Source organism: Stegostoma tigrinum, chromosome 40 (assembly GCF_030684315.1).
Source record: "Stegostoma tigrinum isolate sSteTig4 chromosome 40, sSteTig4.hap1, whole genome shotgun sequence".
Lineage (NCBI taxonomy): Eukaryota > Metazoa > Chordata > Chondrichthyes > Orectolobiformes > Stegostomatidae > Stegostoma > Stegostoma tigrinum.
The window spans coordinates 10,854,206-10,871,151 of NC_081393.1; the positions used below are offsets into that span (position 1 = coordinate 10,854,206).

The following is a 16,946-nucleotide window of genomic DNA, read 5'->3' on the forward strand; positions in this document are numbered from 1 at the left end:
CGTGACTCCCTTGTTCGCTCCACACTGCCCTCCAACCCCACCACACCCGGCACCTTCCCCTGCAACCGCAGGAAATGCTACACTTGTCCCCACACCTCCTCCCTCACCCCCATCCCAGGCCCCAAGATGACATTCCACATCAAGCAGAGGTTCACCTGCACATCTACCAATGTGGTATACTGCATCCACTGTGCCTGGTGCGGCTTCCTCTACATTGGGGAAACCAAGCGGAGGCTTGGGGACCGCTTTGCAGAACACCTCCGCTCAGTTCGCAAAAAACAACTGCACCTCCCAGTCGCAAACCATTTCCACTTCCCCACCCATTCTCTTGATGACATGTCCATCATGGGCCTCCTGCACTGCCACAATGATGCCACCCGAAGGTTGCAGGAACAGCAACTCATATTCCGCCTGGGAACCCTGCAGCCATATGGTATCAATGTGGACTTCACCAGTTTCAAAATCTCCCTTTCCCCTACTGCATCCCCCAACCAGCCCAGTTCGTCCCCTCCCCCCACTGCACCACACAACCAGCCCAGCTCTTCCCCCCCACCCACTGCATCCCAAAACCAGTCCAACCTGTCTCTGCCTCCCTAACCGGTTCTTCCTCTCACCCACCCCTTCCTCCCACCCCAAGCCGCACCCCCCGCTACCTACTAACCTCATCCCACCTCCTTGACCTGTCCGTCTTCCCTGGACTGACCTATCCCCTCCCTACCTCCCCACCTACACTCTCTCCACCTATCTTCTTTACTCTCCATCTTCGGTCCGCCTCCCCCTCTCTCCCTATTTATTCCAGTTCCCTCCCCCCATCCCCCTCTCTGATGAAGGGTCTAGGCCCGAAACGTCAGCTTTTGTGCTCCTGAGATGCTGCTTGGCCTGCTGTGTTCATCCAGCCTCACATTTTATTATCTTGGAATCTCCAGCATCTGCAGTTCCCATTATCTCTGCTTATAAGATGAATCGCTTGTAAGATCAACCTCTTTATGATGGCTTGTCCATTTAACCTGAGTGAGTTCACAGACTTTACCAGGTTTTTCCAGTGGCACCACTGGAATCATATCAACTCAAATCTGATGTGTCTAAATATTCTGCAAAATTTCAATTCAAATCTGTATCTTTTTAAGTAAACAATCTGTGTCACTCCACAAAAAGTCTTCATGCCTGAAACAAGTTATCTCAAGTACTTTCAGAAAACCATGCATACTTATTTTGTTCTGTGAACAGAACCAAGTCCCACCATCAAGAATTGGACCTTAGCCACACATTGAAGTTAAAGTGATAATACGAACTGCAGATGCCAGAGTATCCAAGATAACAAGCTGTAGAGCTGGGTGAGCACAGCAGGCCAAGCAGCATCATAGAAACAGGAAGGCTGACGTTTCGGGCCTAGATCCTCCTTCAGAAATGGGGGTGGGGGTGGTTCTGAAATAAATAGGGAGGTAGGGAGAGGTGGAAAGAAGATGGATAGAGGAGAAGATAGGTAGAGACGAGACAGACAGGTCAAAGAGTTGGGGATAGAGCCAGTAACGGTGAGTGTAGGTGGGGAGGTCGGGAGGAGATGGGTCACTCCAGGGAGGACACAACAGCGGGGGCGGGATGAGGTTAGTAGATAGGAGATGGGGGTACAGCTTGAGGTGGGAGGAGGGTATAGATGGGTAAGAACAGGTTAGGGAGGTGGAGATGAGCTGGGCTGGTTTTCGGATGCGGTAGAGGGAGGGGTGCAGCCCAATGGTATCAATGTGGATTTTACAAGCTTCAAATTTTCCCCTCTTCCCCCGCCCACTGCATCCCAAAACCAGCCCAGCTCATCCTCGCCTCCCTAATCTGTTCTTCCTCCCACCTATTCCCTCCTCACACCTCAAGCCCCTCTCCCATCTTCTACCTACTAGCCTCATCCTGCCCCTTGACCTATCTGTCCTCCCTGGACCTATCTCCTCCCTACCTCATCTACACTCACCTTTACTAGCTCCATCCCTGCCTCTTTGACTTGTCTGTCTCTTCTCCATCTATCTTCTCCTCTATCCATCTTCTATCCGCCTCCCCTTCTCTCCATATTTATTTCAGAGCCCCCTTCCCCTCCCCCATTTCTGAAGAAGGATCTAGGTTTGAAACGTCAGCCTTCCTGCTCCTATGATGCTGCTTGGCCTGCTGTGTTCATCCAACTCAACACCTTGTTATCATGAAGTTACAGTGTACTGTTAAAAATACAAAAACTGTACAGAGCTAACATACATTGGGTCTAATGCATGCCTCAAGTTTTAGAAGTAATCCATTTTAAAACATAGTTCAGACCTTGAGGAGAAGCATTTTAAATCAAAGCATTTTCACATTTATAAACCTGACTTTGCATTACATTGGGCCATAAAACCAGAAACCCATGACTTGCTTTTTGATGAGGACCATTATGATTGTTTTTCCTGATTGACAAAGAGTTTTATAACTAATCACAGTTACACGGAAATTAATTTAATTCTTCACTTGTTGAATTGAGTCCTTGTTGTGCTTTACCATGACTTCCTGTGGAGATTTTTGAAACACTTTTATCAGTGACAAAGATGAGGCTGAAGTGTTGGCAACCAGCTTCAGCTGAAAATACTGAACAGATGATCCATCTCGCTCTCCTCCTTAAGTATGTATTGTTATGGATGCCAGCAATTTCCATCCATCTGATTCAGCCCATGCGATATCAACAAATTGCTGCTGTTACTGCCTTTGTCGTAACCAATGTGTTCTGACCACATCCTGCGTGCAGCAATGAAAACCGTTGTTCCAGAACCCGTGAGGCATTTAACCAAGATATCCAGTACAGTCATATAGCTTTGACTAACCAACAGTGTAAACAATTGCCCAAGTATGTTCTACCTTGGAAAAAAAACACGGCAAGTCCACTGTGACCTTGCAAATCTAAACGTCTGCCATGCTGAATAGTAGATGCTGGGAACGACAATCACCTGCAAGTTCCTGTCAGATCTCTGTCCATCTTGACTTGGAACTCAGTCACTTTTTCATTTATAGCTGGATTATAAGTCTGATCAATAACTCTGCCTGTGCATCTGCATAATGTAGGCTGCAGTGTTCAAGAACATAGCTCACTACCACTTGTTCGATGGCAATTAAGGATAGATGATAAACGTTTGACAGGAAGTGATTGTCACACCTCGAATCTGGTTGATTTAAAAGATGAACAGTGAGGCATGTTTTTAGTGAAGATAAGTTTAGATTTGAATGCGTGCATCACTGACGATTTTCTAATATTTTACAGAAAGTGCAACATTCAGCATTGCCAACAGTGCTATTAAGACCTTCAGGGAACTGGGGGTAAGTGAAATTCTTTGTTGATGGAACAAATTTTTAATCAGACTTCATTCAGAAAATAACTCAGTCATGGTTTGATCTCGTGCCACTCCTGAGCTGTAAGTTGTCTGCATGGGCACAGCAGTGGGCTCAGTGTTCGTAGGTTATGTAAAAATATTGCCCTGCAGATTCTTTATGGTTGCCATGCAATGATCCATGAGCGTGGTGTTGGTGAATGGTTTTTGGTCATTTTGCAGTGTTCCACAGGGTCACTAGCCAACCAATACTAAGCCCACCAATAGTCTGTGCTCGGTGTTAATGCAGAATTCTTTGCTGGGTGGCTAGTTTGCAAAACAGATGCCAACAGCATGGGTTAAATTTTTGCACTGTCTAAAGTTAGCATGAAGGACTCCTCCTCGACCTCTCCCCTTGCCTGAGGCATGGTGTTGCTCAAGGTAATCCATCACAACACATCTCTCTCGCACTCTGTCGCTGTCTCTGTCTCATGAGAGAGCCGCCTTGTAGTCTGGTAGGATTACAACGACTTTCAGACATGAGAACTAGGAGCAGGAAAGAGGAGACAGGTTGCCCCTTATCTCTGCTCCACCTTTTGATAGGATCATGGTTGATCCCACCTTCACTTCAACTCTCTTCCTGCATACTTTCCACAAGCCTTCAACCCATTACAAATTAAAAACATGTCTGTCTCTGTGTGAAATTTACTCGGTGCCCCAGCGTCCACTGCACTCGCAGGTGGTGAATTCTTCAGATTTGTGATCCTTTGAGAAAAGTAATTTTTTGTCATCTCTCCTTTAAATCTGCAACCCCTTTCCTGAAATGGTGACCACTTGTTATAGACTGCCCCACAGGAAGAAACACATTTTCTACATGCACTTGTCAGTTTCCTTTTGCATCTTATATCTGAATTAGACATCCTCTCAATCTTGTAAATTTGAGATCCTCTCGGCCTAATACCTCTTCATAAGACAAACGTCACATCTCTGGAATCAATCTAGTGAACCTCGTCTAAACTGCCTCCGATGCAGCTATATCCCTTATCAAGTAAGGGAACTAAAACTTTTTGCAGTATTCCTGGAGCAGTTTAACAAATAGCTTGCACAGTTGCAGCAACACATCCCTGATTTTATACTCAGTTTCTTTCGCAATAAAAGCCAAAATTCCATTTGCTTTCCTTGTTACTTGCTGAAACTGCATGCCAGGTTTCTGCACTTCATTTATGAGGACACCCAGGTCCTTGTGCTCTGAAGTATTCTGAGGTTTTTGTCGATTTAACAAATAAGTTGCATTTATGTTCCTCTGACCAAATTTGATAACCTCATAATTATCCAAGTTATGTTTGAGTTGCCAAATTTTGTCCCAATCAGATAACCTATCTAAGTCCATTTGAAAATATACCTTGACCTTTCAACGTGAAGTTTAGTGTTGCAGGTTTCTTTTTAAGATTGGTTTTATTAACTCTTAGTGCATATCAGTCCTTGACATGTTATGAGGTAGATTTGCAAGTAATTATTGAAGATACAGTCACCAAACCCATTTCCTATCACTTCTAGGTTTTCAAAGAGGAGCCAGGAACAAAGGGACCCTTACTGAAACTCAGTGAAACTTTTCAGGAACCTGATAACTTACTGAAGCTCCAGTGGTACATTCAACAATTCTGCGATTAAAATTAAAAGAAAAAAACTGGTAAACAGTTCTTCTTTTGCGTTTGACTGAACCACCTGAGAGATTGTTGAGATTTTTTTTTGCAGTCGCCACGACTTTGGTCATCCCTCAGAGAAAAGGATCCCCAGCTTCTGTAAGATTAAACATTTCCACGGCATTTTGCTCTGGGCTGCTGTTGCCTTCCTGATAGGTGGAAAGCTGAGTTTTAAACCATGTTGCTTTTCACCCCACATTATGAAAGGCTGAAAACCAAAACAATTTTTCAAAAACATATTCATGGGGTTATGGCATTGATGGCTCAGCCACCATTTATTTCCCATCTCTAATGGGTCATGATAAGGTGGTTTTCAGCTGTCTTCTTCAGTTGCTGCAGTGCTTGTGGTCAAGGCACACCCGCAGAAGAAACTGGAATCATGATTGTGCGTAAAGCCCTCGAATTATCTTGTCATGAGAGAATTCTTGAAAGTTGTGTGTAAAAAGGGCAGAATTGTATTTCAACGTAAATGAAAAAAAATATGCAACACATGGTAATTTCACTGGTTATTTTTGAATTTGTTGCCTTGTGTCACTTCAGTGCTTAAATAAAATGAGGTGATCAATATTTGAGTGAGACCAATCTTCCATGTCTGTCCTTAATGGAAATAATGATGTTGCAAGCTCAGCTCTGGTGCTTCTTGTTTTGAGTTGAATTGAGAGCTCTTGAAAACTGTGCCTCTTCAGTCATTAGGGAGGTAATGTCTCAGCAGTACTATTGCTGGACTGTTAACCCAGAAACACAAATAATATTGTGCAGACTCCGGTTTGAACTCTGCAGATGGTGGAATTTGAATTAAATAAATATCTGGAATTAAAAATCTAATGATGACCATGAATACATTTTTGATAGTTGGAAAAATCCATTTCATTCACTAATGCCCTTTAGGGAAGGAAACTGTCATCCTCAGTTGGTATGGCTGACATGTGACTCCAGACCTACAGCAACATATTTGACTCTTAACTGCCCTCTGGGTAATTAGGGCTGGACAATAAATGCTGCCTGGCTGGTAATGCCCGCTTACTGTGAATGACGAAAGAAAAAGGAAAACAGTACACATTTCATTTGATGATTAACAAAAATCAGTGAATGGAGTGTTTGTGCACACTTGGAACTTAGTTTGTTTTATCTCACTCCTTCCCTCAGTATTATTAGCTCTTTTTAAGAATAACTCAAACCTCGCACACTTTTTTTTGATCAGGGTCTTAATGTCTGTGATTTTCCAGTCTTCTGGCAATTCGTCTGAGTCAAGGCAAGACTGAAACAGTAGGACCCAGTGCTCCTACATTTGCCATTCTCACTTCCTGTAAAATCTTTGGATACATCTCATCAGTCCTGGTTCACTCATGGAACTTGGGCATCACTGGCTGGCTAGCAGTCTTTTTTTACCCCCATTCCTAGTTGCCTTGAGAAGAAGGTGGTGAGTTGCCGCCTTGAATTGCTCCTGGTTTAGGTTGACCACAGTGCCCATGGGGAGGGAATTCTGGGGATTTGATGCAGTGTCATATATTTCTAACTCAGGATGGTGAGTGGCTTCGAGGACAGCTTGCAGATTCTGGCTTTCCTGTGTATCTGCTGCCCTTGTCCTTGTTTGGTCATGGGTTTGGGAGGTGCTGTTTGTGGATCTTGGGTGACTTTCTGCAGTCCATCTTGAGAATGGTACACACTGATCCTCCTGAGCATCAGTGGTGAAAGGAGTGAAGGCATGTGGGTGTGGTACCAAAGAAGCGGGCTGTTTTGTCCTGGATCGTAACAACCTTCTTGAGTGTTGTTGGAACTACCCATCCAGGCAAATGGGAAGTATCCCATCGCACTCCTGACTTGTGCCTTGTAGATGATGGATAGGCTTTGAGGAGTCAGGAGGTTGAGTTAGCCATTGCAGTACTCTGGCCTTTGTCCTGCTCTTCGATCCACTATTTACATGTTTATCTACTATTTATAAATGACTTGGATGAGGGCGTAGAACGATGGGTTAGTAAATTTGCAGATGACACTAAAGACGGTGGAGTTGTGGATAGTGCGGAAACATGTTGCAGGTTCCAAAGGGACATAGATAAGCTGCAGAGATGGGCTGAGAGGTGACAAGTGGAGTTTAACGCAGAAAAGTTTGGGGTCATTCACTTTGGAAGGACTAACAGGAATAGAGTACTGGGCTAATGGTAAGATTCTTGGTAGTGTGGATGAGCGGAGAGATCTTGGTGTCCATATACATAGATCCCTGAAGGTTACCACCCAGGTTGATAGGGTTGTTGAGAAGGCATACAGTGTGTTAGGTTTTCTTGGTAGAGGGATTGAGCTTTGGAGCCATGAGGTCATGGCTAGCATGAGGGGACATAGCTTTAAATTGAGGGGTGATAGATATAGCACAGTTGTCAGAGGTAGGTTCTTTGAGAGTAGTAAGGGCGTGGAATACCCTGCCTGCAACAGTAGTAGACTCGCCAAGTTTAAGGGCATTTAAATGGTCATTGGATAAACATATGGATAATATTGGAATTGTGTCGGTTAGATGGGCTTCAGTTTGGTTTCACAAGTTGGTGCAACATCGAGGGCTGAAGGGCCTGTACTGCGCTGTGTAGTGTTCTGTGTTCTAGAGCGAGTCCGTTCCTGTTCAATGGTAACTCCCAGGATGGTAATACTACGGTTTTCATTGACTGTCAGCAGCAGTGGTTAGATTATCTGTTATTGGAGATGATCATTGCCTGGCATTTGTGTGCTGTGACTGTCACTTGCCACTACTCAGCCAAGGCCTGAATATCGCCCAGAACATTTGACTTGCTGAACATGGTGCAGGCATCAGCAACACATCCACTTCTGACTTCAGGATGGACGGAAGGTCATTGATGAAGCAGCTGAAGATGGTTGGGCCTAGGACACTACCCTGAAGAACTTATGCAGATATGTCCTGGAGTTGAGATGACTAAGCTTCAACAACCAAAGCATCTTCCTGCCTGCCTTTTGCCTTGGACAGATTGATGCTATACATCCTTTCGTTGGTGGTTTACAGATTACACCAAGCAATGTAATTTTATCCTTTTTGTTTCTGAGCGCTTACCAAATTGATTCTGTCCTTGAACACTCGGAGACACACTTTAACTGTAGTGGTTCCTTTAGAAACTCTGCTACCCCTCCTCCGTTTCTTCCTTTTCTATCCTTAATTAACACCTTGTACCCAGGAATATTGCACAACCCAGCCTTTCCCTTCCTTGAACAAGGCCTCTGTTTGGGCCTCAACATTATGTTATAAAGTGGAGGCCAACACTCCCCCGCTGAATAACTAAAATTCCAACACCCCGAGAGTCTCACCTTGCCTCATAATATATTAAAAGAAGTGTGAAATGTGATATAACCTGCATCTCCCCTCCCAACCTGTTACAAAGGGGTGGTTAAATAAATGAAATCCTTTCAATCTTTCTCCAATCAACAAGTAACAACTTATTTATCTAGCTCTAACAGTGAACAAATGAACAGAACTACGAACAACGTGAACAATTCTTCCTCAAGTACTAACTATTGTCAACCAAAACAAAATTCTAATGGTATGTTGTTCCAACAAATACAAGTCCCAATTAGATAAACCAATTTTTAAAAAAAAATTAAAACTTAATCTCTTGAAAGTACAGCCAGGACACGTCTTCTAGAGTGATCCGCGCCCTGTCTGCTGATGCTCAGTCAGGAATGCATTTCTCCATTGAATTATTGTCAGGAATGCCTCTCTCCAGTGACTTCTTGTATCAGGAATATTAGCTAGGAGTGCCTCAATACCTTTCGTGAGATGATGGCTACGCTGAGATTTCTGAGAGAGCCAGTGATTTTCTCTTTCGAACTGATGGGTTGTTAACTCAATTCGATGGCAGTTGCTCCCGCCCCAATTTTCAAATGCCATGTTCTTTTACACCCGTGATGAGTTATCAGTTTCTTACAATAGGATTGGTTCTAGGTTGTCAAAACAATCATTTAAATTTATTTGGTTTTTAGACATTTAATGCTTGGTTTAAATTTAATTAGCTGATATTCACACTGGCTGCTGCAACGAACTACTGCCTAGATTGTGAACTCCATAGCCCCCTGATAGCAATGTTCGAATTTCAGGAACTTCCTGTGCATCTGCTGCTTCCTGCAGGCAGTTTTTTTAATCTCTCCAAGCCTAGAAAAACATCATCATCTTTTCAAGGGACCGTGCACTCTTCTTTCCACCTTGCCCACTACCCCAATCATTTTTTCAAACATGAAGTTTCAGCAGCCTGCCTTCCAATGTACAAATACTTTGCCCAACCTGATAACGCCGCTCTGCTGCCTCAGAAAAAATGAAGCGTCATGATGAAAAGATGGCTTCATTTTTATTTTTCCTAAAGCTTAAAGCAACTATTAACGAGATCTATACTCTAATCTAGAGTCACACATTTCATTGTATACTAATTGCATTTCCAAATATGACACGGAACACATACACATTTTTGTTTTAAACCTGAGATAAACACAGCTGCAGTAACATTTTCACGACCTGCAATATGTACAGTCTGTAGATTAAATGCTTGCAACATAAGACTCCAACGAAATAGTCTGGTGTTCTTATCTTCCAATCTTTCCAAAAATTCAATGGGTGGCGATCAGTATAGACAACCATCTCTGTTATGTTATTTGTAACATAAACATTGAAATGTTGGAAGGAATAACTCGTTTTCAACAGCTGCATATTATCTCTGGTGGACATTGAGTTTCTTTTTGAAAAATAACACGTTGGCCTTTCGATTGCGCAATCATCCTCCTGCAAACCACAGCCCCAACCCCGACATTGCTTGTGTTGATTGCAGCTGTAAAGGATTTCGAGACATTTGGTGTGGCTAAAGCTGATGCAGTGGTTAACACTGTTTTTAAATTCTCAAATGCCTCCTGGCATTGTTTTGTCCGCCAACATTTCATGTTCTTCTTTAACAAATCAATCAGCGGCGCCAGCAAACTACTGAAGTTTGGTACAAATTTTCTGTAGAATCCGCTTAGTCGCTTACTTTGGAAGGCAGGCTGCTGAAACCTGATGTTTGAAAAATCAGAGCACCTCTTTCTTTAAAGATATTTTGGAATTTCATCAATGGCTTTCATCTTCACTTTCCTGTTTGTCATCGTGCGTGTCTGATGTTCTGTCCTACAAACGTCACTTTCGTCTTCACGAATTCTGTTTTTGCTACATTTATGATTAATTTTGCCTTCCATAGTCTCAAAGTTCTGCCAAATGTGCGTTGTGGTTTTTCCATGAATGACTAAAGATCACTCGCTCATCAATATCGATGGCAAGTTAGTCAATCCTGCCCCAACTCTATTCATCAGTCTTTGAAGTGTGGCTGGTGCATTCTTCTTTCCAAATGGCATTATCTTAACCTCATACGGGCCATATGGGTTATGAAAGCAGGAGCTTCTTTCATTCTCTCTGACAAATATACCTGCCTGTAACCACCAACTAAATCCAACTTTGTGATATAAGTGGCTTGTCCTACTTTTTTCATACAATCCTCCAGCCTTGATATTGGGTATGAGTCTGATTTGGTCGCAGCATTGACCTTCTGATAAGCGATGCAGAATCTTTGAGAACCATCAGGTTTGGGAACTAACACGATTGCCGAACACCAGTCACCTTGACTCAGCTACGTGATGTCGTCTTGGAGCATTGTTTCCGCCCCCTCTGTACCTGTGTTGCTTTGAGAGGATTAAGCCTGTACAGATGTTGTTTTATCAGAACTGCATTCCCTATCTCAACCTCATGTACTGTAATATTCATCCACCTCATCTATTTCTACGTATGTCCTCATAGTGCTGCATCAAGTCTTTCCGTTCACTTCTCTATTCCTCAGATAGATAGCTCCTTACCCTATCCCATTGTTTAAGGACTTCCTCATTCAGTTTATTCTGAGATACGTCAAAATCCAAATCATCTGGATTTGATTCCTTCCTCTGATGGGCGGTATCTAATACCTGTTCTCCGGTTCCCTTTCCCTATCATAGTAAGGTTTCAACGTGACATATCTCATAGGGAAAATTTTCCCTATCTGGCATCTTTACCAGATAATTCACCTGCCTCAATTCCTTCTAAATCTGATAGGGACCACTAAATCTTACTTTGAAGGGATCTCCTACCACTGGTTACAATACCAATACTTGATCCCCATGGGCAAACACACAAATTTTAGACTTCCTGTCTGCTTCTTGCTCCATTTGGTGCTGTTCCACCTTCAAATGCTGTCTAGCTAATTCACCAATTCTATTTAATCTTACTGTCACCTCAGATACACGATCCAACAGTGAGATATCTGACTTGAGACCTATCAATTTTAATTATATTTAAAAGCCCTCTTATTTGGTGTGCAAATATCAATTCAATTGGAGTAAACTAAGTTGATTCATTTGGAGCATCTCCAACAGCAAATAATACAAATGGGATACCTCTCCCAATGATTTGGGTAATCCTAGCAATAAACTTTCAGGATGGTCTTTAGGGTCTGATGCCACCTTTCCAATGCTCCCTAGGATTCAGGATCGTATGCACTTGATTTAGTGTTGATGCCTGCACTATCCATGATCTCCGTAAATAGTTTGGCAGCAAAATTAGACCCTTGGTCTGATTGAATCTCCCTGGGTAGTCCATAACAGGGGAGGAAAGCAAGCAATTCCTCCACAACCTTTCTTGCCAAGACATCCTGGAATGGAGACAACAAAGTATGGAGCTCAGGGTGCATTTTTCATTGAATTTTGGTATTACTTTGACGTATTTGTATATATTCCAACCAGGTCTTTGGCTCCGATGGGTTTGCTCATCGTCATCAGGTTTTGTGATATTAACCAGAAGTACTTAAAATTCTCAAATGTCATTCCTTTTAGCTTATTCTTGCGAACCTCCTCTGGACTCACTCCAAGGCCAGTACATCCATCCTGAGATATGGGGCCCAAAATTGCTTACATATTCTATATGTAGACTGACGAGAGCTTTATAAAGCCTCAGAAGCACATAGCTGCTCTTACATTCTAGTCCTCTCAAAATAAATGACAACATTGCATTTGCCTTCCTGGCTACCGACACAAACCACAAGTTAACTTTTAGAGAATCTTGGACTCAGACTCCCAAGTTTGTTTGCACTTCAGAGTTCTGAATTTTCTCCCCCTTTATAAAATAGCCCATGGCTCTATTCTTCCTCACACTTATACACATTGTATTCCATTTATTACTTGTTTGCTTACTCTCCTAACCTGTCTAAATCCTTCTGTTGCCTCCCCACCTCTAAATCACCTGTCTGTCCAACTATCTTTGTATCATCTGCGAATTTAGCCAGAATGCCCTCAGTTTTTAAAATCCAGATCATTAGTGTGTAAAGTGAAAAGTTGTGTTCCCAACACTGACCCTTGTGGAGCTCCACTCATGACCAGCTGCCATCCTGAAAAGGACCCTTTTAACCCCGTTCTCTGCTTTCTGCCGGAGAGCCAGTCTTCTATCCATGCTAGTACCTTGCCTCCAACACTATGGGCCTGTATCTTACTCAACAGCCTCCTGTGCGGCACCTCGTCAAAGTCCTTCTTGAAGTCCAGGTAGATAATGTGCATGAGATCTCCTTGGTCTAACTTGCTCATTACCTCCTCCAAGAATTCCAACGGATTTGTCAGGCATTACCTCCCCTTGATGAAATCTTGCTGACTTTGTCTGATTTTTATGATGCACTTCCAAGTATTCAGAAATCTCATCCTTCACAATGGACTCAAATCTTATCAGTGACTGAGGTCAGGATAATTGGCCTATAATTTCCCACCCCTTGCCTCACTCCCTTTTTAAACAGGGGTTTATGTGAGCAACTTTCCAGTCATCCGGGACCCTCCCTGACTCCTGACTACTAATGCCACCACGATCTGTTCAGCTATCTCCTTCAGAGTACAGGGGTGTAGTCCATCTGTCCAGGTGATTTATCTGCTTTGAGACCTTTCAGTTTTTCTTGCACCTTCTCGTCTGTGATGGCCACCAGATTCACGACTGCAGCTCCCCCCCACCGACCATCTTGAAGTTTCGGGATGTTACTCAAGTTTTCCACCATGAGGACTGACGCAAAGTACTGATTCAGTTCCTCCTCCATTTCTTTGTTACCTATTACTACTTCTCCAGCATCATTTTCCAAAGCCCAATGTCCACTTATGTCTTTCTCTTATCCTTTATGTATCGAAGGAAACTTTTGCAATCATCTTTTTATATTACTGGCTAGCTTACCATCATTTAATTTACTCCCTCCTTGTTGCTTTTTTAGTTGTCCTCTGTTGGTCTTTGTACTCTTCCCGATCCCTTGCTTCCCACCGCCTTTCATCATGTTAGATGCTTTTTCTTTTGCTTTTAATGCTTTCCCTGACCTCCCGTCAGCCATGGTTGCATTGTCCTCCATTCAGTATGCTTCCTTTTCCTAAGGATGAATTTTTGCTGTGTCTCCCAAATTCCTCCCAGAAACTCCTGCCATTACCGGTCCACTGTCTTTTCTGCTAAGATCTATCGCCAGTCAATTCTGGCCAGCTCCTCCCTCATGTCTCTGTAGTTGCCTTTATTCAACTGTAATATTAATAACATATGATTGCAGCTTCTCCTTTTCAAATTGCAGGGTAAATTCTATCATATTATGGTCGCTGCCTCCAAAGAGTTGCTTCACTGAAAGCTCCCTAATCAAGTCTGCCTCATTGCACATCACGAAACCGAGAATTGCCTGTTCCCTTGTGGGCTGTCACACAAGCTGCTCTAAAAAGCCATCTCACTGACATTGCACAAATTCCTTTTCTTGGGATTCACTACCAACCTGATTTTCCCAGTCTAGCTGCAGATGAAAATCCCTCATGACCTCTGTAACCTTGCCTTTCTTTCTATGTCTTTTCTATCTCCTGATGTATCTTGTGCCCCAAATCCTGATGACTGGAGGCCTGTACATCCATTATGATTTTTTTTATCTTTGTGGCTCCTCAATTCTACCCACACAGATTCTATATCATCTGATCCTACGCTGTTCCTTGCTATCGATTTAATTTCATTTCTTACGAATAAGGCAACCCCAACCCTTCTGCCCACTTGCCTGTCTTATCTATGCTTCTCATGATTTTATAAACCTCTAAGTCACCACTCAACCTCTTACACTTCACTGAAAAAAGTACCAGCCTTTGCAGTCTGTTTCTATATTTCAAATCTTCTATTCCCAACATCATCCTGGCAAATCTTTTCTGAACTCTCTCCTGTTTGATAATGTCCGTCCTCTAATAGGATGAGCAGAATTGCATACAGTACTCCATAAGAGGCCTACCAACATCCTGTACAATCTCACTGTGACATCCCAACTCCTCAACTCGAGGTCTAACCAATGAAGGCAAGTGTGCTAAATGCCTTGTTAATCACCGTCTTTCCCTGTGACACAAATTTACAAGAATCCCTTGGTCTCTCTGTTGTACAACGGTACCCAGGGCCATTACCATTAATTAAATAAATTCTGTCCTTGTTTGTATTACTAAAATGCAATACCTCTCGTTCGTCCAAATTAAATGCCATCTGCCACTCCTCAGACCATTGATCGAATTGATGAAGATCTCCTTGTAATCTTCACTGTGCAGTATACCATCAAAGTTAGTGTCATCTGCAAACTTACTAACCATGACTCCTATATCCTCAGCCAAATTATTTATATAAATGACAGAAGAAAAGGCTCCTGTACATCTTAATTGGGATACCCATCTTAAAAACTACCTGCTAATTCACACCTGTCGCACAAGTGTAATCATTCTTTGACGATCCACCTTATGTGCCTTCAGGACGTTACAGGCAATTCTGCTGCAATGCGTGTTTTGTTAACGCAAATTGGCTGTAACACTTGACGAACAGTAGATGCTGTTTACATAATGCGAACTTTCTGCTGTACAGTTATAATGATAATGTGATTTTTGGTGGTGATTTTCTGAAGTGCAACGTCACATAAGAGCACAACTATCGCATTTCAAAAAGATAGCTCCTCATTTTTTGAAACCATTAATTACAGGCCCAACGTTTTTCTTATACAATAACTTTTAGGAATGTTGAATGAATGTTATTCAAACTGCTTTTGAAACTATTAGATTTTTCGTTCAAATCAGAAGACCAATAAATCAAGAGTCCTTGAGATTGCTTTGATCATCTGTTCCCTTGCATTAACCAACACCATTCCATTTGCTCTCTTATTCACTTCCTATACCTGCATACCGAGTTTGTGATTCATGTAGCAGGGCACCCAGATCCCTCAGTTCCAGAGTATCTAAATCCTTAGGTGCCACCAAGTTCTGTAATGTCTCTCCAAGTAAAATGGCACTTTTCTCCTCTTCCTGACAAAATGGACAGTTTGCATTTACCAACGTGCAACCCATCTAGCCCCTTTTTTTCACCTTTTCAATAATTGTGTTCTTGCCTACATATTTGAGGGTTAAATATTTGTTTTCAAAATCTTTTAATGTATTTGTTGTTTTTTCTGTCAAGGCAAAGATGCAAAATGTGATTGCTAACCTAATGTGGAAAACATCAACATGTTATTATGGGGTAATGTGATTAAAACAATTGTGGCTGTTAAACAGTATATGCAAGCTGTGAAAAGGACAATAGCATTTAAGTTGTTGTGAAAAATGATCTGTCTGAGATGGCAGCTACATACTGTTGTGAATGGCAAATCTTTAAGTTTAAGAAACAAGTTGTTATGTTGAGAACAATAAATTGTACACATGCTTGCCATGTAATTTCAATGCCTTGTAAAAGCAAATGTTATTTTATATTGTTTAAAATGTTGAGAATTTGTGGAATGAGAAAATGCTTTGGAATACTGTGTGGAATTGTAACCATTGTAATCTTTTGATAAGGACATGGAAACCCTGTGCAAAGATGTGGACTGAAATGCCAAGATATTATTCAACAGATTGCGATATGCCAGAAATTGGCATTTGGGAGAGAGTGTGTGTTGAAGAGTATGCTTTTTGACAAAGAGAAGGGGATACAACACGACCGCTCAAGATTTTCGTTTAACATTAAGATACACTCCACATCTCATTGGGAAGTAAAAAGTGATGACGAAATGACACAACTGTCTACCACCACTTCTGTTAAGTATCACATTACTTGAAAAAATTCCATTATGCTCACCTACTATACGCCTGTGCCTGTGACAGTCTTTGTTCTTCTCAAACAGCAGTTAAACTGGGAATATTTTTGTTGAGGCATTATATTTTGAAGGGTCTAGGCCCGAAACGTCAGCTTTTGTGCTCCTGAGATGCTGCTTGGCCTGCTGTGTTCATCCAGCTTCACACTTTGTTATCTTGGATTCTCCAGCATCTGCAGTTCCCATTATAACTGATATATTTTTGACAACATTGTCTTCACCTTTCTAATTACAACCTTGACATCGCTGTTTTGGGCAATGGATCCCCCGGTGGTACATCTTGTTCTCATTGGTGCCTGTAATAGTAAATTCTACATATTTCAAACTCTAGGCTTGTTTTGCAGCCTTTCAATGCACAGACGTCAGACAGAGGAGATATATTAGGCAGTTTGACACGTTGAGTCTGCTGTGCCATTCAGTTACAACTGCTATGTTTCTCAACCCCATTCTCTTGCCTTTTCCCTGTAACCCCAATCCTCTTATTAATTGATAACCTATCTACAGAACAGCATGGTGACTCTGTGGTTCATGCTGCTGTGCCAGCGATCCAGATTCAATTCTAGCCTTGGGCCACTGGCTTTGTGGACTTTGCCTGTCCTCCCCATGTCTGTCTGGGTTCCTGCTGGGTACTTCAGTTTCCTCCCAAAGTCCAAAGATGTGCAGGTGAGGTGAATTGGCCATGCTAAATGCACGAATAGAGGAAGAGCCTGCGTTTGAGTTGGATGCTGTTCAGAAAGTCAGTGCAGACTAGATGGGCCAAATGG

The 16,946-nt window shown here is 42.4% G+C and overlaps 1 protein-coding gene across 2 annotated transcripts in view; it reads left to right on the forward strand.

The window, feature by feature from the left end:
* Positions 1-16,704, forward strand: part of LOC125448080 (glycerol-3-phosphate acyltransferase 1, mitochondrial-like) — a 66,040-nt gene extending 49,336 nt beyond the window's left edge. The window contains exons 21-23 of one of the 2 annotated variants that reach the window (XM_059641120.1): positions 3,266-3,321; positions 4,869-5,001; positions 15,943-16,704. In XM_059641120.1, coding sequence (XP_059497103.1) covers positions 3,266-3,321; positions 4,869-4,982 — 170 coding nt within the window. In that variant the 3' untranslated portion in view covers positions 4,983-5,001; positions 15,943-16,704. Of the gene's footprint in view, positions 1-3,265; positions 3,322-4,868; positions 5,577-15,942 lie in introns of those variants that run through there. The other variant, XM_059641121.1, reaches the window with a different exon arrangement.
* The last annotated feature ends 242 nt before the right edge of the window (positions 16,705-16,946 follow it).